Source organism: Siphateles boraxobius, unplaced genomic scaffold (genome assembly GCF_051911475.1).
Source record: "Siphateles boraxobius isolate OS27281-9 unplaced genomic scaffold, OSU_SipBor_1 46, whole genome shotgun sequence".
Taxonomy (NCBI): Eukaryota; Metazoa; Chordata; class Actinopteri; order Cypriniformes; family Leuciscidae; genus Siphateles; species Siphateles boraxobius.
The window spans coordinates 11,020,001-11,047,643 of NW_027509097.1; the positions used below are offsets into that span (position 1 = coordinate 11,020,001).

Below are 27,643 nucleotides of genomic sequence, written 5' to 3' on the forward strand. Positions count from 1 at the left end.
TTCATAATATATTCAAATAGTTATTTTAAAAGGTAATATTATTTCACAATATTACAGTTTTTACTGTATTTTTTAAATAAATAGTCTTGCTGAGCATAAGAGACTTCTTTCAAAAACATTTGAAAAATCTTACAGACCCCAAAATTTTGAACGGTAGAGTACGTGAAATGTTGATTTGAGTATATAGGACCTATCCTGATATTAAGACAGAAATGATCTGTAGTGGTTGTTAAATGTGAGTACAAATAAGCAATTCAAATTCCACATCAGATGCTCCAACCTTGAGTTTTTCTCCTGCCTGAACGTCCAGCCTCAACTTTGCTCAGTCCCGTTCCGTGCTTTCCAAACAAGGATCCATGATGAAGTGCTGGATACACACAGGAGGTCATATATGAGGAGATTACACAATTACTCCACAAATGATGCCAGACTAATTATGCACATGACATTGAAGAACAGATTCTTCCTGAGGATATATTACATAATTATGACCAGAATGAGGCCTTACCAACGGGAGTGTTGGCTGGGGCTTTCTCCAATTCTTGCACAATGTTTATATCCAGCAACTCAAAGGACAACAGATCCTGGACAACAACAAGATTTTGGACATTAGCTAGGCACACATCACTGAACAAACATAAGGTTTTGTGTCTGACAACGTACATACCTGTGCTGTCAGTAAGTCCACAGAGGGGATGTAGTATTCTCTCCTGGTGCTGGTAGACACTTCACAATCTCTGGTGCCTGACCAGAACATGCCATCTTTTCCCATCAGACAGAGATCAGTCCTCTAGAAGGGGAAGATAAAGTATTTGATGACAATCTCAGAAACTACAGTGAATACCGTTCCAACATTACAAAGGCAATTTTAGAAAAGATACAATGGTTTAAAGTTGACTCACCAATGATTTGCTGCAGTGAGCGCTGTGTTTCTGCCCTGAGCTTGGCACCACTACAATGCTACACCACACTCTGGGCCCAAATTGAACTCCACAGTGTGCCAGGCGCCAGTGAGACGTATAGGTGCCCTCCAGCAGGGGCGCCACAAACGCCACGCTCACCACACCGACCTGACCTGGCTGCAGAAAGGGCACTGCCACCTCTTTTTGCTCCCGTGATCCCAGGGTCAGGTTGCCCCACATAAACTTTAACTAAAAAGACACAAACACACATCCAAACGTAGCTCACACATTTTTTTTTTCCCGACCTATATAAACTTATATTGGGTTTTAAAAAGTACCTTGGTATCCGAAGTCCAGCTGATGTTGCCAGTGTTCCTCATCTTCCAGTACTTGATGAACTTGGTGCCTGGCTCCAGACAAGTGCCATCTGGTAGATTCTCATCCAGAAACAAGGCAGTCATTGTGGGCACCAAGGTGGAGCAGGAGACCTTGGGACCCCTGGTTTGAGTGCACAGAGGATCATCAGAACAGCTTTGTTTCAGCGTCTGTCTTTTTCTTGAAGCTCATATCAAAAAAAGTATAAAAAGGACGTAATACATAAAGGCAGCGGGTGCATTTTGAGGTAGTTCCATCCACTTGCCAGCGATAACTCAACTATAACAGACAATGTGATAATCTTGATAATGATTGTTCTGGGCTGGGTAGTGAGGTCACCCAGCCCTGACCCCTCTCAGTGTGGCCCTTACTCTGGACTGGAAGTTTGAGGGTCTGGGCACAGGGCTGCAGCTGGGGCTGGTCCTGAGCCTAGAGACGGAGCGTGAGCGGGGGCAAGGCCCGAGGTGGCGGTCCCATTGGAGGCTCCACTCCACAGCAACCCTCTCTTCTCCAGCCTCAGCTTCTTCTTGATCTCCTTCACCTCGGCCTTCAGCTGCCTCCGCTCAGCTTTCAGCCGCTGCCTCTCCGCCTTTCGCACCGTCCTGTCACCCCGCCTCAGAAACCTGGCAATGAGCCAAAATGAATCAAATTCAATGAACAAGTATAATTATATCGCTTAACAACCATTCAGGTTAAGCAAAGAATATACAACAAAACTGAGCACCAAGTGTTTATTTTGGCTTGCCTGGGTTCCGGAGTAACTCCACGTTCAGGGACAGACAAAGGAGTCCTTGTTCTCTTTAGGTTGTGGCTGGGATCGTGTTTATGACTACATGGCTCACATAAGATGCAAGATGGACACACACTGCACATAAAAGGAGAGAAATGTTTTATATTGAGCATTACATTTGACATCTTGCTGGTGGGAAGAGCCGGATCCCTGTCAATATTCGAGGAACAGCTGAAAACTCATCTCTTCTATGAGCACTTAGTCGGCATTAAACAGAAGTTCTGATAGTCTTCAAGTGTAACGGCTTCTTAAACTAGAAAAAATGTATAGCAGGATTTGATTTTGTACATCGGGAATTGACTGGATCATTGGATCACTGTGGTTTGCTATTGCTGTGATCTCGTGTGATTGACAGGTTGTCCCGCCCTCACGCCAGCAAACACATAATTAAAAAAGAGGGATGTGCACGGATAAATCATTTATAATAAATACTCTAATATTCCATAAAAAAAATTAATTGTCAGTTTTGATTTCAATGTGACTTTAACTGCATCCTGCTGAGAAAAACAATTTCTATACTTCCACTATTTCTTAATTCTTCTCTGTTCTACCATTCTGAATGATGTTGTATTCTCATATTGCCAATTTAAGATTTATCTTTTGTTGTATTCCTCATTTGTAAGTCGCGTTTGATTAAAGCATCTGCTAAATTAATAAATACATCATTTGATTCAGTTTCTTAAAGAGTGTGTAATAATACATATTCTTGAAACAGGTTTTTGGACAGTCTCACCTGCACTGATATCCTCCCCCAGTGGCCGGTCCTTTGCAACTACTGCAATTTGGAGTTGAGCTAGAGGCCCTTAGCATGGTGGAGCTCGTAGCTTTCTGAGTGCCGGATGTGCTTGGCTCCTCTGCGGGAGGATCCAAGGCTCTGTGTGTGCAACACTGGCCAGAAAACTCACTACACATCTTGTCCACCACCTCTCTTACCACTTGATCTTTGAACTGCAAACAGTAGATTGAGAAAATGTTTGCAACATTTTGGATCAGATTCAACAAAAAGACCTTTCAAATAATCAGTTTGACATTTTTTAAGATACAGTACCCGGTCCATGTAGGATTTGAACCATGTTGGGACTGCTTCCTCCTCAGTTTTCATCCCTTTGTTTTCTTTGGCCACAGCCTGATTAAGGAATACAACACAAACGGGTTTTCTCAGTCTGAAATTGTCTTGCTCTGCAACAAGCCCAGTTCATTATTATTTACATTTTGTTACAAGATATGCATGAACTAATACACAGCTCACACTATAGAGATGCACACAGCAAAGGTGTGAAACTGGAAGTTAATATCTGAAATGTACATATGAAACACCTCGGTTATCACTTCTCAGTTAACACTTCTCATTTAGTGCTTTCCTTGTGAATATTAACCCTTTGAGGCATATGATCACACCAGTGTGTTTACAACGTTCGGTGTGTTGGGTGATCAACTGCTAAATTCCAATCTGCTTTCACGCTTTTTTTACAATAAAAAAGCAGCAATAATCAGTCATACAGCTCTAAGTCACAGCTTGATGCATCGCCATGGAAATAGGTATGCTTAGGGTCTTGCCTACGATAATATCGTGATTGTTGGTTTAACGATGTGAATCTGACAACGGGGAATGTCCCTCCCTTTACAAAAACATCTAGAGAGTGCACGCATACACTATGTGATGTAGTCTTAGGTCCTTTCCCAAATTACACCCTAAACACTCACAGTCATTGATTTTATACAACATTTTTATAAACAAATTAATATTAAGTGACTAACATTTTAGAGACATTTTTTTTGCTGTTTTTGCTCTATTTCGCCAACGAAAAAAGTTCCAGACAAAGCCACAGGACTTTTTTGCAACTCTGAGCAACACACAGTGGTGTTTCGTTACTAAATGAACACATTTTTTGAATGAATGATTCAATTACTCACGCATTAACAGGGACTTGCTGCCACCTACTGGCGGTTTTAATTTACCATTTAAAGTATCATTACATTTCTTAAATAATTTCTATCAATATTCAACAGCAAAATATTGTCTAATTCTCATTATCGATAAAATCTCAGAAAGTATCTGATCCCATAAGTATATGATCGTTTGTCAATATCACACACCACTATGCAATACATTATATCTATATTTAACTACCATGATGAAACAAAGTTCCAATGTATAAATATGTGGTGAGTTTATTATTATCATCAACCAAACCATAACCAGTTTTTTTATATTTAAAAAAAAAAGGCAAGAAATTAGACTGTAATATTAAACTTATGAAATGATCTGCATGCAGCACATACTTAATGTTTATTACATATAAATAAATAAAGACTACTCCTAAAATCACCAGAATTGAAAGCTTTGGTGCTGTTTTTGCAACAAAAAAAGAAAAAAAGCTCTAGAAATGCCCCTGATAAGAAGTAATGAAACTAGGCTTAAATTTTCAAAAGGCCCTTTTGATGGTATAGAATCAGATAATGCTCACGTGGCTCAGGCAGAAATTGAGTTTGAGAACCCTGGCATATAGTATGTTTAAAAGATTGCTAAAAGGATTGTTTAACAAACTGCTTACCGTGTCCCGCTCGGGGGTCACCTGGGTCTCCTTGTCTGCCATCTTGACCCTTGCTCGATACGGTGGAGCTGGTCTAGGGTCTATCTTTAGTTCCTTCATCTCTGCCTTCACCGCACCACCCTCTGCCTGACCCTTCATCTTATAGACATTCATGTGCAGCTGATTGGCTTGCTTAAATGAACTCTAAATTAAATTTTAAAAAAATACACATCTTGTTTAAAGCCTTGGATTTTGTTTTAATATATAATTATGATAATGACAGTGGGGCTCAGTGGAGTACACTGACTTTTGAATCACAAAAATTAAAACATATTGATGTTCTTACCTTTAGAGCTTCTGTATATTCATCTGTGGTGTTGTCAAATGACAAAACAATCATATTTATTATGACATCAATATTTCAACACTACAGATAACATATTTTGTGAAAACCATTGATTGAATTTATTACAAACCTTGACTGTTGATGCACACCTGTAAATATAAGAGGACAATGTCAATAGAAGTACCATTGAAAATAAGATTTATAACAATAAATGGTTTACTGATTTTTTGTCATACTCATATGTTAAAAGGATAAGCATCAATTAAATCTGTAAAACTATTACATCAAAAATTAATTAATAACTCGTTATTACACTGTGATTATTTACCTCCTCGTTGTCCTCATCAAAATATTTCACTTGAAAATGGCTCAAGCCGAATGTAGTTTTAATCTAGAGGTTATAAAAAGGCAATGTAAACAAACACCATCAAGAACTGCAGAGATTTGTAAGACATCGAAGAGTTACAGGCAGATTAGAGTGGAAAAACAATATCCTCCAACGTTACGCTTAATTTACACGCCGTCATCTGATCTATGGCCGAACAGAAAGGTCAAGAGCAAATGACAGATATTGTTGCAATTTAGATCACTGGGGGCTGTATAAAAGACAGAACTGAGATATATGTTATGATATATGTGCTTTGATAGGATTAAATATTTTGGCTGAAGGTTAAACGCGGTTAAGGTTTGTTTATGTAGGCCTCAGCTACGGCCTTCCAGGACCAAGAAATGTAAACGTCCCCACATAAACGCCACCCAGCAAGGCTTAATGACTCCTTACCCAGGCCTCCACAGTCTCCCACTGTGCTTTGTTCGTGTCCAAGACTGGAAATTTCTTCACGTTGCCCCTAAAGTTCACTTTGACAGTGACGGGGAGGTTCATGACTGTGAGCCAGAATCAACTGATACGTATGATGCGGTGATATGATGCTCTAAAAATACCCGTTGTGGTGTCAACACTGTGAGTCTTGTCTTTTGCGTTCTTGTTTACATCGCTGGATTCGTACACGCCCCCAACACACGTCACAGGAAGTGTCTCAGATTTCCTTACGTCCTGTTCCTAACTAAATATTTTTTTTATTATTATAGTCACCACTCTTATTTAATTAGCTCGTGAAAGTATTTTATTGGTTCTGTGAGTGTTTAAAATTGTGATTCCAATCAATAATATTTATACAGAGAAAAATATGACGCACGCATTCACATACGTATTTCGAAGTTGCCGCGAACATAGATGTGCATACATAGGGACCGTTATAGCAATAGTTGCTCTGCTGATTATTACAGCGATACGTCGACGCGATCACTATATTGTATTAACTTGTTTTTTTCATTAATGCCAGATGATTATGCGTATTGTAGATTGTCTCAAATTAAAAATGAATGAAGATGTTCACGACAGTGCTGATGTGATTTCTATGTACTTACATCTAATCGAAGCATATACGTCATCTAGAAGCGCGCAAGTGCCTTGTGGCTGACAGCAGTTTGTGAGCCACACGGTTAGTTAGTGCTTTTAGGACAATCCCTTACTTTTCCCATTTATTGAATTAATACGATGTCTTCGCTTCTTAAGGTGGATAATGAGATCAAGAAAAAGGTAAATTTCTCACAGCTTACATTATTTAAATTACGAGCACTCAGATGAACTGTTTGTAGTTAGCTTGCGGCTAGCCGGCTTGTGCGTGAGTCACCTCGTGAGCGCGTTAGCTAACTTTTACACGCACAAATGCTTGTAAAATCACTTGTGTTCTATAAGAGAAATTCATATTGTGATAAAGTATTTGTGAATTATGCATATAAAATCTTCAGGCGAAAGCCAGAGCTCCCACATGCTTGGTATGAATGTATGTGAATATAGCGTGTTTTTAGCACAGCAGCATGTTGCTGCGGGAGAAATGCATAACTGCTTCAATCCCGATTTTGACATTAAATCTTTGATTATGTTTGGAAGGGATTACAGTGAAGAACGTTCGTTAACAAGTAATGGGATAGTTTTAGTGGGAATCGGCTCGATTATATGGTACATGTTGAGAACATTTAGCGTCCTACAATAGAAGGGCCACCCGTTGTTTTATTTATTTTTTCCAAAAGCGAATGACTTTTAAACACAAGACATTTTAAATTGTGACACCAAAACTCAGATTGTGATTTAATAGTTGTATATTCTTATGTTGCCTATTTAACAGGTTGATGCTTTCAGGGGACGAATTACAGCAGAGGTAAGTTACTGCAAATACCGAGAGTTTATCTATGAACATTAATTTGACAATTGGGCTGCTTACGGTTTAATCATTCAAATTTAGGCTGAAGACTTGGTTGCAAACTTTTTCCCGAAGAAATTGTTAGAACTGGACCAGTTTTTGAAAGTAAGCATTTAATCATAGAATATCATGCATTCCTGACATTTACTTCTTCAGATGTTCTAAATAGCATTTTGATTGTCTTTTTATTTACTTTTTTTAGGATCCCTCAATTAATGTCTGTGAGCTGAAAGAAATTCATTCAGAGATCAATCTGACAGTGCCAGACCCAATTCTACTTGCAGACATCCACGATGGGCTTGAGGGGGTAAAAAGTCTTTTTAAGTGTCTTCATTCATCGGTCAAAAAGTTGAATGATATAAAGTCTCTGAATAGGGTAAAAAAAAAAGGCTTCTGTTGCTTTGTGCAAAATATTATGGAAGATTCTTTCCGCCATCGAGTAAAAAAAATGTAATCTCTCAATTCCCACTTTTTCCCCCTCACAATTTGAAGTTTGTCTCACAATTCTGAGCTTAGTCAGGGGGTAGTATTATGAGAAAGTCGCAATTACCTTTTTTATTTTGTATTCTGTGGTGGAGATAAGATTCCATACATGAAACAAAAAGATCAGCCAGTAACTCTGAAATATTTCCTCAATAGCAAAATGCTAAAAAGAGGAAACTCGAAGATGGTGCAGGAGATGACAAAGGTGAGTTTTCCTGACTAAAGTAAGTTTGAAACGCATTGATACAGACACTCCTCCCTACATTATCCTATGTTTTCTGTTTGTAGTTGGCGGGACCAAGGTCTTTGTCATGCCTGGTGGAATGATGAAAAGCAATGGCAAGTTGGTGGAACTGATCGAAAAAGTCAAGCCTGAAATCAGAACTCTCATAGAAAAGTGCAACACGGTAGGTCCTTGTAACCATAGTCTCAGACATACTCTCTCTCTTTTAAAATGATCTGGGTAAATTTCATATCCGTCGTTTTCCAGGTCAAGATGTGGGTTCAGTTGTTAATCCCGAGAATAGAAGACGGCAACAATTTTGGCGTCTCAATTCAGGTATGGTACCACATCCTTCAGTTCTTTAGTTTTTTGCTGGTTAAAGGTCTTTCAACAGCAATTAGCAACATTTGTTATAGACTAGGAGAAGCAGTAATTTGTCACAGTTTATGGTAAATTTTGGTGTTTAAAAAGAAACATCAAGGAAGTTTTGGTCCTGTCATGGAATGTCAAATGCAGAAATTGTCAGCCTGTTACCTGGTTGTGATTCTGTTTATCTTCACTATCCACAGGAGGAGACGGTTGCTGAACTCAGAACAGTGGAAGGGGAAGCAGCTTCTTTCTTAGATCAGATATCAAGGTACGTCACGCTATGTTAGACGAAGAATTACGTTCAGGCTTTATTATTTTTCTTCATATTATTTAAATAGTATCTTTTGTAGGTACTACATCACAAGGGCAAAGCTGGTTTCCAAAATAGCAAAATACCCTCATGTTGTAAGTCATATCCCCAGTACACATACATGGCATTTAGATCAGAGATACAGTAGTGATTTCATATGCATAATGTATATTTTTACTTTTTTAGGAGGATTATCGTCGCACAGTGACTGAGATTGATGAGAAAGAATACATCAGCCTCAAGATCATAGTGTCAGAGCTGAGAAATCAATACGTAAGTATTGCTGTAACAAATATAGTTATGCAAATGATTTTGAAGATTATCTTTGTTTTGATGTGCAGAAAAAGTTTAGATTACTTCTTGTTTGTGCTGTCCTGGGTGTTGTTGTGATAACTGATTTAATAAAGCAAAATTGTCTTGCAGGTAACATTACATGACATGATCCTGAAGAACATTGAGAAGATCAAGAGGCCGAGGAGCAGCAATACTGATGCTCTGTACTAAGATCACCCTCCCCTTTCGTTCTTGGCCTGTTGTTCCACCATTTCGAGCTAGCTTTAGCCTTCAGAGCAGTCCTGTCACCCATTATAACCAGGCCAAGAGTGGGACCGCTCAATCAGGCCTGATAGAACATGCCACTTAAGATAGAATTGTAAAATATGGTCACTATTTTAAACCCTTTAAAATGAGCCCTATTGATTTATCGTTTGTTTCTTAGCGGACAGTGTAAATGTATAAAGGCAGAGCCTGAACATGCGCCCTGAGGAAACTGTCTCAGATTTGGTTTTCTTTAATTAAAGAAACGTTTCAACAATGGGTTTCTAATTTTTTTTTTTTTTTTATTTTTTTTTTTGCAAAGCCAAATTCCATATAGCTCTGTTTTTAAGTTAATTTCAAGTGTTTCTGAACTTCCTTATGGGGTTACGTGAATATGGATCTACCCTTAATGGTCAGTTTCTCTGGTCGAGAAGCTCTTATTGATGCTGTATTTCATTTAAGCAGTTTACGTTGTTCATCTGAAATGTTCATGTAGGCTAAAGTGGAAGCAAGGAGGTTCATCTGCAAGGTTTTATTTGGAGTGTGAACTGAATTGTTATAACATGATGGAATATTACATTTTCATCTGAAATGACATAATCAAATTCTGGAAGCTTTTTAAGGTTCTTTTTGTCCAATTTTAAGAGTGATAAATTACATTTTGCTGAATAAACTATTGTTTTACAATACATTTAAGACATGGACGTCATTAAGTGTTCTTGTGTTGTGCTTTTGTCCTTTTTACTTTTTGTTTCATATTAAAGAACTTGAATTGTTCTAGAACTGCAGTCCATGTATGTATAGTAAAATAGATTTTACACCACAAAAACAGGCAAGTACAAAGGCTCTTTATTTATCTTTTTATTAAAGCAAACTGTGGTATGACAAGTTATTTCCATGAAGTAATATCAGCTGAATTGGTTAGTAGTACACAAACTCAATTTCAAATACAAATGTATTTGAAAAGAAAACATCTCGCATATAGAATAACTCTAACAACAAGTATATATATTTTTTAAGATACTGTCACAGCCTAAATTTAGCATGAAAAGAATTGTATTCAGTAATTTGTGCTGTTGAAATAGACTTTACATCTAGTCTTTAAATGATAAATGAGAAACTGGAAAATAAGTTTCAAACTACAAATGTGTTTCATGTGCGCACAATTTCTGTAAATATGTCATGCTTGAACAAATCAGAAAATTAGATTTAGATATGCCTCGACTTAGTGTACACTGATAATGTAATATATAAAAAGACTTGCACAAAAAAATGCAAGAAATTATTTGGATTTTTTTTTTTTTTTGCCATTTCTAGAAATTAACTAAAATCCAATTTTACTTAAAGGGATAGTTCACCCTAAAATGAAAATTAAGTAATAAATTGCTAATTTTTCAGAATTTCCATTAAAAAATACATAAAAATTGATGCTGGTCGCTATTCACTGCCATTAGATGAGTGATTCTATAATTGGAGATAAATTTAGCATTTAAAAAAAAAATATCAAAATTAGCCAAAAACTCCACTATCTAGCATAAATGCTAAGAGCACATGGCACAAATGAAATCATGAATAAAATACTTTTAAACAACCCAGTGTGTGATCAGTGATAAATTCTGTTTTCCTTTTGATATTGTGGTAACAATTTTGAAGGTTTACAAAATAACTCTTGGTGTAAGAACTTCTGATTCAAATATTTTCTCAGAGAAAGCACACATGCCTGTCAGTGCTTTAGACCTTTTCAGTGAGGGAAAGTGGCATCATTTCCTGCATAGTTGTGAGAGATAATTCCACCAATTTAAAGGCAACTGTAACAGAATTGACACAAGATTTATAAACACAATGTTGTAGAATTAGGAAAATGACAATTTATGACTTATAAATAAAATAAACAAAATATTACAAAAAGAAAAGTAAAATATATATTTTTTATTATACAATAATACATAATGGAAAAATACACTGACAACAAGAAATCATGATATCAGCTGTGATATGACACTTTTTACAGAAAATATATTGTTATACCTGTAACTTTTTGTGACCCATAACAATGAGTAACAAATTATTAAAAAATAATTAAAATAATAACCATTTGAAAAAAGCAGAGAAAAAAAGAATTACTTCGACACCAAATATACCAAATAATTATAGAATCACCCATATGGACGAGCACGAGCGGGACATTCTTTACTCTTTTTTTAGGGCATTCGGCATTTGAACAACACTAGGATGAGTAATTTATGACTTAATTTTTATTTCAGGGTGAACTATCCCTTTAACTTCCGTTATAATATATTTGTTTACAATTTTGAAACAATGCCATGTGAAAGTGTTATTATAACCCTGGAAATTCTGTGATCTTCACAAAAAGCAAACCTAGAAGAGAAAACATTAAAAATATATATTTAAAACCAGTTTGAACAATACACTCCAGCTGCAATCTGATGTCGAACACTTCCCTACTATATAGTATGCGAAAAACAGTATGAGACAAAAGTAGTATGTCCAAATTCACAGTACTTTTTAGCAGTGGTGGAGTCATTACTTAATCAAGAGAGTATGCGATTTCAGTCGAAGTCTCTGTGTAATACTGAAATATTTCTTTGTAGTTGCAATAATTTCCAGCAGGTGTCAGCATGGAAGAATAGGATTTAATGCTGAAGCAATTATGAAAACTTTTTAAACTTTAAAACAGTGGTAAAGGTCACAGATAAGACAATGGCATTTATAACTTTAACAATATGTTAATACACTTTACATTTATTTCTCACTCTCAGTTTAAGAGAGCTAGGGAGCTGATCTTGTTTAAGTCCATGGTAAGTGATCATGTAGAATGATTCTTTGAATGCAAGTACCTCATAGAATATAAGCAGGATGCAAAAACTCCTTGGGGACTATCCCGATAGCACCGTCTATCTCCCCGACCCACCATCCATGGATGTTGTATTCCTAGTTTAGAAAGACAGAAATACAGATAATAAGGATTTGACCAATGATCAGAAATAGGACACCAAAGTAAAATAAGTGTCACAAGTTCAAATAAGTGTCCTAGCAGAGTAACCTCAGGTGTAATTCATCACATTAGAAAGTGTAGTCATTGTTTTAGAATTCAAATACATAAAACATTCAGAAAGCAAGGGGTGCAAAAGAGTGCTGGTGTAAAATCAGATCCCGGTGGTTTTCTTAGGGATAGTTTAACTCATAAAAACGTATCAAACCAAGGCACTCGAGAATTTAAGTAATTACATAAAAAGCCTTTATTTAGTCATGGCTTAGGCAATTAAAAATCAGTTTACAATTAAAGAAATGTTGTATTGGCTTTTTACATATTTACTTGAATTCTCGAGTGTCTTGGTTTGATACGTTTTTATGAATAAAACATTCATATATTGTGTCCAAATATGTTCACTGTATATCCGTATTCAGTCTTGTCACAGAAAAATCCGCTGAACGAAGAGGTGTTTACTCAGTTGCATGTCTCAGTGGGGCCTTTGAACTGCATGTAAATAGATAGTATCAAAATGTTTTTAATACAACACAATTACATGCACCTGCATACAGCCATTCAAATGCAAATATAAATGTTAATTTAAATCTTAAAACACCAATTTAGACATTTCTATGGTAATTAAAGAAATATGATGATTCTGTTGTTAAGTTAGGGGACTAGTGATCGGAGAAACAAGGATTTAACATTGGTGCTTGGATGCACAAATGCTTATATTTGAGTGCTGGAACAGCATAAGGTATGCCATTTTATTTCTTGAGCGAAGCAGGAGAAATCCCTTATTCTCGTAGTGAAGCTTCTTGTTTTCCCAGCGTAACATTCTCTAAATTCTCTCTTCTCCAAAATCAAATACCTATAAGAGCTATTCCCGGCCAAAGCTCTTCAGAGTAAGAGTGGAGAGAGCCCCGGATCTGGCCTTTAATGAATGAAGACAGGCTCAGGTGGACAGGGGGTTATAAATGAGGAGATTAAAGAACACAGAGATAGACTGATAGTGAAAGACTGAAGTGTTTTAAGAGCTTTAGTATTCTAGAAGCACACACTGTACATTTAGACATGATGAGCATGTCATCCATCCACTGCCTGCTGAGGAGAGTAGGAACTAATTACCTTCCTCTCTTTAAGCACACCCACAGTGCTCAGAGCCTAATGTAGTCCTCAGCCCATGCAGATGAGCCGCTTTAATGATGCTGTACGGAATCAAATCCATCTGGACGGTGAGCTGAATGCCGTTGTGGCATCAACGCCTCGGTAACAGTACATCTGAGAACTTGAGCTCTTTGTTTGAGAAGCATACAGCTATGCAGATGGGGATTGTTGGAGGTGTAGATTGATGCTCTTATACAATAGTTCAGTAAACAAGAAGTTAATACTTAGTAACTTACATTTTGGACCTAATACTGCCAGGAGGGGCCATTTACAATCACACAGAGCCAGTTTTGCATTTTAATGTGCAGCTTTTGCATTGTTTTTCTATGCAAGCACGCACTAGATTAGACATGTTTGACTGTTCTGTTCATGTCTTACCATTTTTGCTGCATCGTGTGCATGTCACGGTGTTCTAAAAACCTTGACAAGTAAACCGTTCAACTTTTTAAAAAGAAGTCGCTGGACCTTGAGGTTTTTTTTCTTCATTTTTTTCATTCCACTGTCCTGCGTTTAACATTTTTCAACGCACAAGCGCAAAACCCTCAGGTCATTCATGCTGAGCAACAGCAGTGTTCCTGAATGAATCGTTGTTTGAATGAATTAATGAATAATATTCGCTCAATCACACAGTGATGGAGAGCTGATGATGCTCCATCTTTCAAAACTGTGTCCTTATTGTTATTTAGATTATGAATGTTGTAATAATTTACTAGGAAATAGTGAAAATGGATTAAGAAGGTGATTTTGGATGCATTCAGTTACTTGTTTAATTTTCCCTAAATCTGATTTATTTTGAACAGATTAGTTGAGGAAATGATTCAATGAATCCCTCGCAAAGAAACTCACTTGTTTCACTACAGAATGAATCAGTGTTTCAGAACAAATCGATTGAGTTAATGATTCAGTGACTCATTTATATGGACCATTCATTAAAAAATTGTATCTGATCAATTTTTGAAGACAGCATATATGAATCTTTTTCTGCTTTTGATATACCACAATACTGTGCGTTCCATTCCGTTACAGTTAAGCTAAAAAAAAGATGGCATCTGAAAGTTGAGTTTGAAGGTTAGTTTGTGTGCAAATGTATGTTTTTGACCAACTTTTCCACTTTTGATGTAATTTCTAGCGAGAAATTACTATTTTAGTTATTAAATTGCATGTCGCCACCTACTGGTGCAATGATGTAACCTACAGAAAGAGTCAATGGAAAATCCCCACCAGTAATGCACAGACTGACAATGTCTCTGGACCACACACAGACAAGCATTAAAACAGTGAAAAGTCCCAGTCCAGTTCAACTGTATATCAGCAATCTTAGAATGGCAATCAAAATCGAGGACCAGAAAAAAACTGTTGTAAAATACTCCTCGAAATCACAGGTGCCCATGGCTGATGAAGCCATTTGGAACACGCTGCACCTCCTCCCGTCCAACACGCCCCCTCTGCATCGCCTTCCTCCCCAACATGGCTAGACTAACAAATAAACAAACATCACCAGAGCAAAATATTCCGTTACAATATAGTAGTAATGATTTTATGAATTACTTCAATGAGAAAATAGAAAGCATCCGAAACACAATTGTAAATATACAATCCTCTATGATGTCTTATGATTCAGCCTCAATTATGGCCCCCCTAGAACAACTACACCGCTTTACAACTATAGGACAGGAAGAGCTAAATAAACTTATCATTGCATCTAAACCAACAACATGTTTATTAGATCCAATACCCACTAAACTACAGAAATAAGTGTTACCTGTAGTGGAAGAGCCTCTTCTTAATATTATTAACTCGTCTTTATCTTTAGGTCATGTTCCAAAAATATTCAAGCTGGCAGTAATACAACCTCTCATTAAGAAACCGCAATTAGATCCAAATAACTTAGCAAATTACAGACCCATCTCAAATCTTCCATTTATGTCTAAAATACTAGAAAAAGTTGTGTCTGCTCAATTGTGCTCTTTCTTGCAAAAAAATGATATCTATGAAAAATTCCAGTCGGGATTCAGACCGCATCATAGCACAGAAACTGCGCTAGTTAAAATTACAAATGATTTACTTTTAGGTTCTGACCAAGGCTGTATCTCAATACTAGTTCTACTCGATCTTAGCGCTGCGTTCGACACTATCGATCATAAAATACTCTTGGATCGACTACAAAACTACACTGGTGTTCAGGGACAGGCATTAAGCTGGTTTAGATCGTACTTATGAGACCGTTACCATTTTGTCTGTTTAAATGGGGAAAAATCAAAGATAACGTCAGTAGACTATGGAGTGCCGCAAGGATCGGTGTTAGGCCCTATGCTTAACCTTTAATACTACTGCTGAATCAGTTCGAATGCATTAACATTATGAACATCAGCTATGCTAATTATTTCCCATCTGCCTTTCTGCTGTTATCTCGGGACGCTAGTCCCAAGGTAAATAGAGTTCGTCAGTTCCAGTTTGTATCCAGCCTCTCACGGAGACTTCAGATGCCCCAACGACGACTCGACGAAGAGACGACTCGACGCCTGTGAAGAGACGACTCAAAGCCGGCGATATGTTATGCCATAAATTAATACATGATTAACTAACTGTATTTTTCTATGTACATTTCCGAAATGCACTTTCTGTAAAGCTGCTTTGAGACAATGTGTATTGTGAAAAGCGCTATACAAATAAATTTGAATTGAATTGAATTGAACATGGTGTAACTGTGGGTTCAAACAGAGTACACACGCAGTACAAGAAAGAGAGTCAATACATTCCAGTGCAGTCCGTCCCATTTCGATGACTCGTGTCCTTTTCATTCCTGCCTCATTTTTCCTGCCTCCCAGTATTAGCAATCTGCTTTTCGGCAATGCATCTGTCAGCTAGAGGCATTTGGGAGACATCCAATCTGCGCCTGGCCGTATAGAGGTTGTTATAGAGATTTACCCGAAAGAACTGCATGGGACTGGGATAATGGGTGGCTTTTCGGGAAGCTGCTCTGTAACAGGACAGGGTCAGGTGCGTCTCGGTTTGGTCTAGGTCTGGTGGGCAGCTGTTGTGAAAGTGAAGTGCGTCGTTGCGATGGCGCTGACCTCCGCATGACCTTCTCTGGAGGAAGGCGGAGTTGGCACAGGGAGCTATCAAGAGTGTGTGTTGCCATGACAACACCTGCAGTGTGCCACTGATATCATTTATTTTTCACTCAGGGGGGCGGCTGGCAATGGTATTCAGATGGGCCCATTGCTCTCCAGCGGCCAGGGGACAGATTGACAGCTAATGATGCCTTAAAAAGGAGTGGCTAAACCTGAACAATATCATGACAGGCTCAAAAGTGCCTCCTGTCTATATTAACGGCAGAATACCGAGCTCCCTTTTTTTCCTCTCCATTCTATAAATTTCCCCTCCAAGATGACACGATTTGCATGCACGCCTCCTTCCTCAATCGTGTTTTAATCATTTCCCTTATTTGCAAACTCTCCCTCGGTGCCCACACGCATTCATTTTTTGTTACGAGTAGAAAAGCGCACACACACTGTGGAGGCAGGAGACATGGTAATAAGAATGAGACATGAGGCCTCTGCCCCTGGCCACCAGCTGACTGAGGTAGGCCTTGGGAGTGATGGAGCGCAGGAAGTCTCTCATTGCCCCGCCGCTGAACCCGGCGCTCGGGTGCTACAACCCCCCTCCTCCACTTTTCCTCTCCTGCTTCTCTTTCCTTTAACTCGCATCGTAAAACATCGGCTCCACACGCTCAGTGCTGCACAGGGACTCACTCATCCAGCCATCTTAAAAGACAAACACCAATACGTCACGTTGTTTGCTAGTACTAAGCACCAGACACGGCAGGTGGCGAACAGGTATTGATCTGCTGCTCGAAGCAAAGACCGCCATCGTTCAATTGATCTCAATCAGCGCATTTCATTTGCACGTCATTTTCATCTTAGCTAACCATTAAGAACATGCATGTAGTATTAATATTTGTTGGGCGTAGTCAAATAAACTGGAAGAGGAAACGTCATAGGCCTTATTTAATCCCAAATCCTGGGCATTCGAAGGTGCGACATCCAAGTAAAAATGTGGAAGACCCAATAATCTGCCGTTGTAAAAGTACACTTGGGGATTACTGATGGCACTTAAACTTAATAGGCATTTAAAGTGGATTGTGTATGCTGCTGAGAGCCTGTAATGATGGCTGTTTATGTGGCCTCCCATTTATAATAATTATGCAGAGTGTGAGGGGGGGCGGCTGCCGTGCAGTTCTGGACTATTGGCTTAGGCTGAATAATGACCTACTGTAGTTGACCGGGAGATGACCGTTGCCTTCTGCATGACCCCAGAACCCCAGACTCACCCCCCGATGCCTCTGCTGGTAAATAGAAAGCTCAATATGTCTATACAGCACCTCTGCGCCTATATTGCCACAAAGAAGGCAGGCCTTTTGATGAGTCTGTGAGAATGAGTTAGAAAGGAGTGTCTATTTCCACTGGATTTTCCTTTTCTTTTATGGCACCTTTTTCTTTTCTTTAGGCATTTTGTAGGAGACTGACCCCCTGGGCGGAAGGCCAACTGGAGCCGTCATCTGTCTGAAGTTTATTAGGATATGTCCCACAAGGGATAACAGTCACAATCACCCTGTTTTGTCTGTGAGAACTACATTCATATGCAAATTCACATTTATGTCTACCTGTAAAAACCTGCACAGTGGAACATGAGAGAAAGACACATAAAACATACATGCCTATCAGATTAAATATCAAATATATATTTATCAATATAAAATAAATATAAATATCAAATATATATTTATCAATATAAAATAATAAATACATATAAAAAATAAAAATAAAATATAAAATATATATATATATATATATATATATATAGAAAATGTGCTGGAAACTATATATCCAGCCAGGTGTTCTACACAAACCATCTTTGTTTAAAAAAAAAAAAACCTACATGGCCCACCTAGCTTGAAAAAACTTACAAATGTCAGCCAGAAGGTGGCAGTAGTGTCTACAGCCATACTGATGGAGCATCTGGTTGTTAACAGTGGGTTGCCCTTGTCTAGAGGGGCATCCAAGATTCCTGGTTTACAGCCCCTAATGGTGAGTGTGTAAAGCACATTCTGAAGAAAGGCCAGTGTTAAATGAAAGAAAGGGATACCAGTGGGCTTGCATGTTAAAAGGAGTCCTGGAGAAGTCTGCCTCCATTTTTAGTGCTATAAATCTCATTCCAGGATTTTAAGGGGATTCCACTGGGAATACTGGCATGTGTTGAGTCTGACCTTTGGGAGTCATGTACTTTGAATCTAGGGGCATAAATTAAGAGTTAGGAATGCAAAAGGATGGCATGGTGGAAGAAGAAAAAAGAAAGGTTTAGAAAAAGTCTCCATGGGCCCCTTCAATTATGTAGGAAAAAACTGAACACAGCAAACCAACAAGTGTGCAAAGAGCGAGAGTTACAACAATAAGACAAATTAAAGTATATGTGTTACATGGTAGCGAACATGTAATATGATTAGAGCAGGAAGAAAAACACCACCAAATATCCTGCTGTCCTGCTGCCGTGATCCTTCAGCCTTGAGGATTGAGTAGGCTGTACAAAGTTGGCAGATGGATGTTGGCGTACGCCACTATTTCATGTTCAAGTGTTCTGACTGAGGAGCCATGCGGCATGAGAATGGAGACAGTGGAGCAGGGGGAGGCTGATCTGAAGGAAACGGGGAGCGGTTAGTGCAACTATCTGTGTTGCATGCAAAATTAACTCTGGATTAATCACCAGAAGATTAAAACTGAACATTGGGTTTAGATGAATAACTAGGCAATGCAGTCCAGAACTTAAAGGTGTACTTCACCAAAAAGGAGATAGTTTCAAACCTGTATGGCTAGATTTCTTTTGTGAAACACTAAAGAAGAAAATAATATCTTGAAAATAATATCTTCATGTACACCCGGACGAATGGATATGCAAATTGGTCCCCGCCTCAATCGCACCGGCTCTGACTACCTGATCCATTCGGTCAACTGTAGTAAATGCTACACAATGGCAAGTTGGCATATGGGTTTAATTCAGCCATATATGTTTTGAACCAGAAACTGATTCAGAAGAAGAAGAGTGAATCATCACTCAATCATCAATCAATCAAGCCGGAAACATACCGTTAATTGATATGATTAGCCTTTAGCTTGACTACGTTATCAAACAGCTAATAATGTGCTGCTTATGTTACACAAACCATGTTTCCATTTGCCATCTCAGACTCAGACAGCTGCCTTCTAAAAGTCAGCATTCTTAGAAACGCTTTGAACAACTTAGAAAGTCAGTGGAGAAAATCCCCACCCCGCACATTCAAGGGATTGGTTACATGTTTGTGATTGTAGGAAACAGGGGCAGTTTCAAACCATGTTTTTGAGACTGTTGGTAATCTGCAGTTTTAAGGAGAAAATACTCAGCAATGGTGTTGACTGACTGAATTTTCACATGTTTTTTCATATTAAAAACACCACATAGACATTTAAACAACATAAAAAAAATCGATTTTCACCACAGGGGGTCTTTAAATTTAATTTCCATGCTTCTACCTGAGCATAAACAAAATACTCCACTAATAAGCCATTAACTATTTTGTGCAGGTGCTATCCAAAATGCTTCCACATATTATAGATACGTGTAGTGATTTGTGTAGATGAGCCGAATAGCTGTTTATTCACTGTAAGTGGTGGATCAATAAAGACTGATGAGAGAGCTTTTTTTAATCTGTACGCTCTGCTTACACGAGTGCTGTGACAGCGCTGTCGACCTCTCTGATTTGTGACTTCACAACGGTCAATCATAGCACTGCCTCAAAAACCTGTTGGTTAGAGGAATTGATTTAGCACTTTCCACGTCTTTATCACCTTGTAATTATGCTTGGTGTTGACACAAATATACTTGGCCTCCCCTCCACGCCTCTGTGCAGCAGAATTTATGCACTCAAATTTTATGAGCCCTGGTTTATGAGTGGGACCGCTAGAGTTAGGCTTGAGTTCTAGCCAACAGCCTATATTTCATTCAGTAAGGTCAACGTTCCAGGGAACACCAGTAAAACAAGAGCAGGAGCCCCACATTGTCTGAAACGATTCTGAGGAGGTCTAAGAGATTTGAGCGATACAAGTGCAGTCGTTTCGTAAATATTGCCATCAATAAAAGCTATTTCAATTACATGTCAGTCACAGAGGGATTAAAAGTAAGAGCTGATAAATCTACTTGTCTGAATATAATAACAGCTTGATGACAAAATCAGAGACATGCTCCAGCTATCTGAGATGGTTAGACTCATTGTTTATACAAATTAGAAATACGACATGAGATAAAAAAATAAATGACTCGTGCACATCCTCAACATGTTTTGATAGCCAACCGTATCCGATGTTATATATTCTCACTGTTTTCTGAATAACAGAATCAAACCTGTTTTAGCTGTCCTGATTATACGGTTCATTAGCTGCCATATCTTTAATTATCATTAATGTTAATTAAATATCAAGTGTCGAACATGATGGTAGAATTCTTTCTTTAACTTAAAGGAATAGTTCACCTAAAAATTTAAATTCTGTCATCATGTCATTCTAAACCTATATGACTTTCTTTTTTTCTATGGAAAACAAAAGAAAGTATTTTCAAGAATGTTTCAACTGTTTTTGTCAATGTAATAAAAGTCAATACAGTTCAAAACAACATGGGATCCAATTAACTTTCATTGTATGGCCCGAAAAACACTGAACACATCTTTGAAATATCTTTTTTGTTTGTTTTGGAACAACAATGACATGGTTTCATTTTAGGTGAACTTTCCCTTTAAGACATAGAGCTCATTTAAAGGCAAAATTAAAACATATTGATTCTTTCAGTGGTGTATCTTTAAGAAACAGCTACACTATGCGTTCCTGCTAACACCCCATTTGTAAAACACAAAAATATATAGATTAAAGCGAATGTATCAAATAAAGTGGTTTGCTTGGCCGATTACAAGACTCAACTACATCGATGAATCAACAGCCTATTATTGAGAATGTGCCTGTGTGGTCACAGTATTGCATTGGTCTATAGACCCCAGATGTACAGTTTTCTATTATGTCAATATGACATGCTACAAAACAGGCTCAATTTGTTGCCTGCGAATCTCTTGGATATCTGTACGGATAATCTTTAGAAATGCTACTGCTTTGTTAGAAAGCTGATATGCTATACATCTTTTTCTAAATTGTGTGATTTATACAGAAATATCAACAGAAATAAAAATCTGTAGAAATATAAAGCCACAAATCCTGATGGATTATATTTTGTATAAGGTCTTGTTTGTAAAATGCTACAATAAGAATTTACTGACTAAGTGAAGACCATCCCAGCTTTGTCATTTAGAATAGAGTAAATGAATAGCTGCTAAGAGAAAGTCAGTGTGTATTGACCGATATGACTCATCTTATGGCCAGCTGCGTATTATTCATCATTAGTTAGGAGATGGATAGACCGAGAAAAGGAAAAGAAAATCAAAAAACATGCAGAGCGCTTCAACCAACAAATCAGCCAAGGACGCAACCAACAGCGCTGAACTAAAAGTCTAAAAGTCTGACCTTGTGTGTGTGTGTGTGTGTGTGTGTGCGTGTGCGTGTGCGTGTGCGTGTGCGTGTGCGTGTGCGTGCGTGCGTGCGCGTGTGTGTGTGTGTGTGTGTGTGTGTGTGTGTGTGTGTGTGTGTGTGTGTGTGTGTGTGTGTGAGAAAGAGATGGAGGGAGCAAACACAGACCTTGCTGAGGATGTAGATGATATCTCCTCTCTGGAAGGCCAACTCATCGGGTCTGTCCGTTTCACAGTCCCACAAGCCTTGGTAATAATTTGCATAATCTGAAGACCCTTTATTTGAAAACACAGAGATTCATAAAAAATCTAATTTTTAGTCAATTTACAATTTACAGCATCCCACCACCACTGCGTACACAAAGTACCCACCAGCTTTTTCACTGAACTCTTCAGCGTTGTCAGAAATTTCATCATCTGAAAAATACAGAATCAAAGGTAATACAAATATAAAACAAGTGCCATTGCTGATGTTTAAATGTAATACATAGTTTGTCACCAGTCTATTCACTCTAGGAAAAAAAGGTATAATAGCTGTCACTTTGGTGGTAACCTTTCAAGGGTACACCGTTGTACCTAAAAAGTGCAAATTAGTACCCCAAAGGGATACCAAAAGTGTATATTTTAGTACCTAAATGGTACATATAATACCCTTTTTAAAGGGCACTGTCCCAATGACAGCTTAAAAAAAAAATTTCTAAGAGCCTTGCAGCTAATACACCTAATCTCGTCTGTCAATTAATGCTATATATCTTCCTCGCAGATTTAAATTCTGGATCAACTTTGTGTACCTCTGAACTCTTTCATAAGTAAATTAAACAATATCTGTGGTGCTGGCAGTACAGTCAACTCCCGTTTGATTTATAGGGGAGGTGCCAGGCCGGGTTAGATGGCTAGTGTGTTTCAGGCAGACAGGCATTGATTCTGGGCGTGGCACCTCTAGGTCTATGAGGTGACAGTGATAGCCCAGCTTTCTGTCTCCCACATCCATCCTCACGCTGTCAGCCTGCCGATAAAACCACCGTCCAGCAACCCTATACTTCCCACAGCACGAGCTTGCCCTGAGCTTCCAGGAACAGCATGAGGAAAAAACCTGTAAAGCTAAAGTAGCCCTTTACCATATGCTTGTGTGCATATGGTAATATGTGTGTAAAATATGTGTTGGAATCTGTTGTATAAGCCTTTATTTAAAAAACATAGAGATGTTCTGAATCCCAAAAATTTCCAGTAAAAAACAATTCTTAGATTCATTTAGTGTTGAAGCATTAATGAGGGTATATATATATATATATATATATATATATATATATATATATATATATTAGGGGTGTAACAATACCCTCATGTCATGATTCGATACATATCACGATACTGAACTCACGATACGATATTATTGCGATACTCCAAGACATATGGTAAAAGGTTAAGAAAAAATGTACTGTTGATTAAAATGCTGAATTTGATATTACATTGTTGGTGTAAATGGTGGTCTTGTTGCTGGAAACCCAATGCACAGGACAATTAACGCTAGAAATTTTAATTTTTTTAACTCTGTCACTGACTACATATGTTTCAAATAATGTAGTAAAATAAACCACATTTTACTGGTAACATAAGACATTTGGCATTATCAGGAACCACAAATATTACCCCATTGCATTATTATACATTATATTCAACATTATATATAGTTTAATGTAGTACTGACACTAAAACTTTAACTAAACTAAAAAATAAATTCTCACACAGACATTTTAATTTTGGGTGAATTATCCACAATACATATTGCTGCATTTTTGAATTGCGATATATTGTGACACTCCTTATATATAGTTCCATTAACGGTTCAACACTCCTAGAAATGTATCTGAAATTTTGAATATATATATATATACCCCAAGGCTGCATTTATTTTAAAATACAGTAAAAACTGTAATATATTACAATATTATTACAATTACTGTTTTCTATTTTAATATAATTTATTTAAAATATGATTTATTCCTGTGATTTTTAGCAGCCATTACTTAGTCTTTAGTGTCACATGATCCTTCAGAAATCATTCAAATATGCTGATTTAGTGACATTTCTTATTATTACCAATGCAAAAACAGTTGTGCTTGCTTAAATGCATTCTTGCTGAATAAATACATTTCTTTAAAAATCGAAATCGTACTGAAACCAACCTTTTGAAAGGGTATGATACACGATTACATATAGGCTACAAGATTTCTTTGATGAGATTAGTTAATATATGAGTACAGTTAATTCAGCACTTTTTAGACAATGTCATAATAGTACTGCTCAGCACTTTTCCAAACCGAATATCTGAGAGGCACAAGAAGATGAGAGAGATGAATGAAGGACGGAAAAGTGAGAGAAGTGGTCACTCGATCCGCCATCTGTGGCCAGCTCAGCTGCCCAGCACACATGGCAAAGTAAGGTGAAAATGACAGCACTCCAGAGTGATGTATTTCTCCTCAGAGGTCTCATTAGGTCCTCCGAGGCTCCTGCTATCACTTTGGGTGACCAGACCTTGATGTATATGCTCTTATTGATGGTGTTCAACATTGTAGAGTTGATGGTTACAACCTCAGTTACTTTGCTCTACTAAAAGCCCATCAAACACTGATATCAGTATTTTAAGCTAGTGATCAAGGTAATCATATGCACATACGTAAGTTTATCCATCAGGGTAATCAAAAACCTTGTTTTTGTTTAAAGGGCCAATTCATGTTTTTTCTATACCTGGAAGCTCTTCGTAAATATCTTCTTCGTCCTCTTCTTCATCTTCCTGAGTCCCTGCTTGGTCCTTCCATTCCTTGTGGCTGCTTTGAGGGGTTTGTCCCAGACTCGGGGTTGTGGCCGGGATAGATGCTGGCACAGGACGTGGTGGTGGTGGTGTGGTAGCTCGTTCAATGTCATCATATGTCTCTTCCTCTTCTTCCACCTCCTCTTCCTCATCATCATCAAAGGGTATGAAGTTAGAGCTCAGATCTTACAGAGAAATCATAAAAGCAATCGTTAACATCTAAATAATGAAAACGGAAGCAGACAAATCACTAATCTACATATAGTGGGGCCCCAAAAGTCTGTGACCACTAGTAGAAATGCTTCTATTTAATGCTTTTCTATTACAAAATACATGGCATATTTTAATTTGAGTGAAAAGGTGAACTTTACAACAACAACAAAAAGAAATACGATATGTTGTTTTTTTCTTGGTCACAATTTTGTTTTAATGACAGTGGCACTTGAGCTGCATTTACTCTAAAAGTTAAATATAAGAATATTAAGCTTCACAAATGTGCTTTTTCAATTAAGTGGTATACAGATGTGTTAGTTAAACTCCGAAATCATTAAACTTTAGTTTGTTTCCAGGTTTAAATTAAAATTTGAATGATCTTCAGCACTTTTGGACCCCACTAAAGCTATGGAGAATTTATAAAAAATAATAATAATAAAAAAGATAAAATAATAATAATATCAGTAATCTACAGTAACTGCAAAGAAATATGAAAAAATTTGACATTTATTACAATTCTAATACTGAATGATGCTTGTGCCATTTGGCCGTATCCACATGTGCGAAGGGGGATGGGGAGGGAGAAAACTATCTCAGGAGTGTCTATTACTTCCCGCAAATCAGAGGGCCGCATTGAGCCCATTTTAGAGTGGCGAGGGTGCCTCAGATCTGTCTCAGATGGAGTGAGGGCCTGATTGCAGGTGACTGAGCTCTGTAACACAGGCTATCGTATCCTCACTGCCTGGATGCCAAGCAGGACCAGATCGATGCCCCTAAAGGATGACCGGGCAAATCCCAATCAATTTCCTGTAAAGAGCGCTGTGCTACGGGGAAGAGGAGGCAGCCTGAGGCACGTTGGACTCTGAAGCTCAGTGACGTGGGGCATGAGGAGGTCTAGAGCCTATCTTATTGGCTGAGCCAGAAGGAAAGTTATTGGTATGCCTCTTTTTATAAATCTGCCCTTTTCACATCAAGTTGATCACCGTTGTGCTTTGCTCAAGTCAGATGCATTCAGCATAATATAAAATATGGTATGTATTAAAATAATATTGCATTTCATATCTCACATACCCTTAAGAACGAAATTGATCTGGTCCACCCATTCCCTTGCCTCTCGGGGACTGCTGGCAGTGAACTGCAGAGAGAAACTATCATTGTTGATTTGAAGGCTATTCTCATTCTTCATTGTAATGACAGCAAGATGACTGAACACAGCTACAGTAATGAGCAATGTGACTGCGTTTTTGTGTGTTGAACCTGGTAAGAACGTCTTCCAGGAGCACTCATCTCGAAGCATGAATTCTTCTTGGAGTCCTTGCGTAAGCTGGGGACCAACTCTGCACTGTAGCCATTGATGTAAAAGGAGCCTTTCTGCACCTTGTCTGAAAATCAAAATCCAAAGTTTCTCAATATCTCTGTCTTTGATGTTCATAAAAAGACTTTCAACGAGACAGGACACACCTTTCTCACTCCCGAAGTAATAAAATATGGTGTTGTTCAGAACACACCATCGCTTTTGCCATTCCATGCTGAAGAAACTGTGATCTGAAAAAAAGAAAAAGATTAGAAATGCTTATGGACCTTATGTAATATATGATGCACGTGTTTTTTTAAGATTCCTACCACGTCTTTTCTTCTCCAGGTAGCCTTGCTTTAGAATGTTACTCAGGTCCTGTGCAGCCACCATAGGGATCTCTTCGAAAACTGTCAATCAGAAATCAAGGGAAATAATGTTGTGAAATTATGTTGTAATGTGACATATAAGTGATAAAAAAAATTAGTGAGTAAAGGCCTGTTGACTACAACAACGATAACTATAAAGATAACTATAATGATAATAGTTAATGTCAATGTTTTTAATCGTTCATCAGCTGGAAAAAAATCGTTCTGAAAGTGATTCTAACGCTATCATTTCTCTGTGCCGTTATCTTTATAGATGTGGTGCTATTCTAGGCCTATATCTTTATTGTTATCTTTATAGTTTTAACACCTAACACGTATTCAAGCCCAAAGGCACACAAATATTTTATACTCTCATAAGCCTCTTGTGCTCACCAAGGCTTTATTTTGATAAAAAATACAGTGCAAATGTGATATTGCAAAATGTTATTACAATTTAAAATAATTGTTTTTAACAATTTAAAATATAATTTATTGCTGTGTGGCAGAACTCACTCTAACATGCTAATGTGGTGCTCAAGCAAGTTATTATTATAGAAGAAACAAAGAACTGCATTTATCAGAAATATTATTTATTGTACGATCATTTGTTAATCATTGTCTTTGATTAATAAAATAATTAATTACTCAGACTAACACCAAACAAATATGTGTGTTTGTATATATATATACAAACACAAATATTTGTTTGTTTCTGCCAAAGGTCCTGGACATCTTGTTCAGATACATGGCATCATGGATTCGATCAAATACCAACAGATAAAAAAAATCTAAACATGACAACCTCTGCTAGAAATCTTATAATGGGCCATATTTGGATCTTCCAACAAGACAAAGATCCAAAAACAAACATCAAAATAAAAATGGGCCACTGAGCACAAAACCAAGCATCTGGAATGGCCATCCCAGTCCTTGTCCTGAACCCTATAGAAAACGAGTGGGGTAAACTGAAGAGAAGAAGCGCCAACATGGATCTGGGAAGAGATTCTGTATGGAGGAATGGTCTCTGATCTCTTGTCAGGTTTTCTACAAACTCATCATCCATTT

General features: G+C 37.7%; 3 protein-coding genes across 6 annotated transcripts in view; 1 reads left to right on the forward strand and 2 right to left on the reverse strand.

The window, feature by feature from the left end:
* Positions 1-5,959, reverse strand: part of nbr1a (NBR1 autophagy cargo receptor a) — an 11,117-nt gene extending 5,158 nt beyond the window's left edge. The window contains exons 1-14 of one of the 3 annotated variants that reach the window (XM_077200743.1): positions 5,729-5,959; positions 5,276-5,338; positions 5,078-5,096; positions 4,948-4,970; positions 4,623-4,805; positions 3,116-3,193; positions 2,801-3,015; positions 2,023-2,142; positions 1,649-1,900; positions 1,241-1,400; positions 903-1,151; positions 668-790; positions 509-584; positions 281-367 (exon numbers count right to left, since the gene is read on the reverse strand). In XM_077200743.1, the coding sequence (XP_077056858.1) occupies positions 281-367; positions 509-584; positions 668-790; positions 903-1,151; positions 1,241-1,400; positions 1,649-1,900; positions 2,023-2,142; positions 2,801-3,015; positions 3,116-3,193; positions 4,623-4,805; positions 4,948-4,970; positions 5,078-5,096; positions 5,276-5,338; positions 5,729-5,830 (1,750 nt within the window). In that variant the 5' untranslated portion in view covers positions 5,831-5,959. Of the gene's footprint in view, positions 1-280; positions 392-501; positions 585-667; positions 791-902; positions 1,152-1,240; positions 1,401-1,648; positions 1,901-2,022; positions 2,143-2,800; positions 3,016-3,115; positions 3,194-4,622; positions 4,806-4,947; positions 4,971-5,077; positions 5,097-5,275; positions 5,339-5,728 lie in introns of all 3 variants that reach the window. The other 2 variants (XM_077200741.1, XM_077200742.1) reach the window with 2 other exon arrangements.
* Positions 5,960-6,394: 435 nt separating this feature from the next.
* psme3 (proteasome activator subunit 3) lies at positions 6,395-9,842 on the forward strand. Of its 2 annotated transcripts, none has more exons than XM_077200745.1 (11): positions 6,395-6,547; positions 7,137-7,169; positions 7,254-7,316; positions 7,414-7,518; positions 7,851-7,899; positions 7,983-8,101; positions 8,185-8,253; positions 8,487-8,554; positions 8,637-8,691; positions 8,783-8,869; positions 9,020-9,842. In XM_077200745.1, the coding sequence occupies exons 1-11, from the start codon at positions 6,506-6,508 to the stop codon at positions 9,098-9,100; spliced, it is 771 nt and encodes a 256-aa protein (XP_077056860.1). In that variant the 5' UTR covers positions 6,395-6,505; the 3' UTR covers positions 9,101-9,842. The 2 variants fall into 2 exon arrangements, with proteins under 2 accessions (XP_077056860.1, XP_077056859.1); XM_077200744.1 differs by having other exon boundaries at positions 6,409-6,547; positions 7,414-7,587.
* Positions 9,843-11,377: 1,535 nt separating this feature from the next.
* Positions 11,378-27,643, reverse strand: part of skap1 (src kinase associated phosphoprotein 1) — a 31,188-nt gene continuing 14,922 nt past the window's right edge. The window contains exons 5-13 of the mRNA XM_077200746.1: positions 26,540-26,620; positions 26,378-26,461; positions 26,174-26,298; positions 25,988-26,051; positions 24,640-24,888; positions 22,264-22,308; positions 22,061-22,167; positions 11,992-12,085; positions 11,378-11,512 (exon numbers count right to left, since the gene is read on the reverse strand). Coding sequence (XP_077056861.1) covers positions 11,993-12,085; positions 22,061-22,167; positions 22,264-22,308; positions 24,640-24,888; positions 25,988-26,051; positions 26,174-26,298; positions 26,378-26,461; positions 26,540-26,620 — 848 coding nt within the window. The 3' untranslated portion in view covers positions 11,378-11,512; position 11,992. The remainder of the gene's footprint in view (positions 11,513-11,991; positions 12,086-22,060; positions 22,168-22,263; positions 22,309-24,639; positions 24,889-25,987; positions 26,052-26,173; positions 26,299-26,377; positions 26,462-26,539; positions 26,621-27,643) is intronic.

Excerpts from the sequence above, each read along its gene's own strand:
- psme3 (XM_077200744.1), top strand. The coding sequence starts at position 6,506 with ATGTCTTCGCTTCTTAAGGTGGATAATGAGATCAAGAAAAAG. Across the intron at positions 7,588-7,850 it reads ATATAAAGTCTCTGAATAGG|CAAAATGCTAAAAAGAGGAA; the intron begins GTAAAAAAAAAA and ends TTTCCTCAATAG. Across the intron at positions 8,555-8,636 it reads TTCTTAGATCAGATATCAAG|GTACTACATCACAAGGGCAA; the intron begins GTACGTCACGCT and ends TATCTTTTGTAG.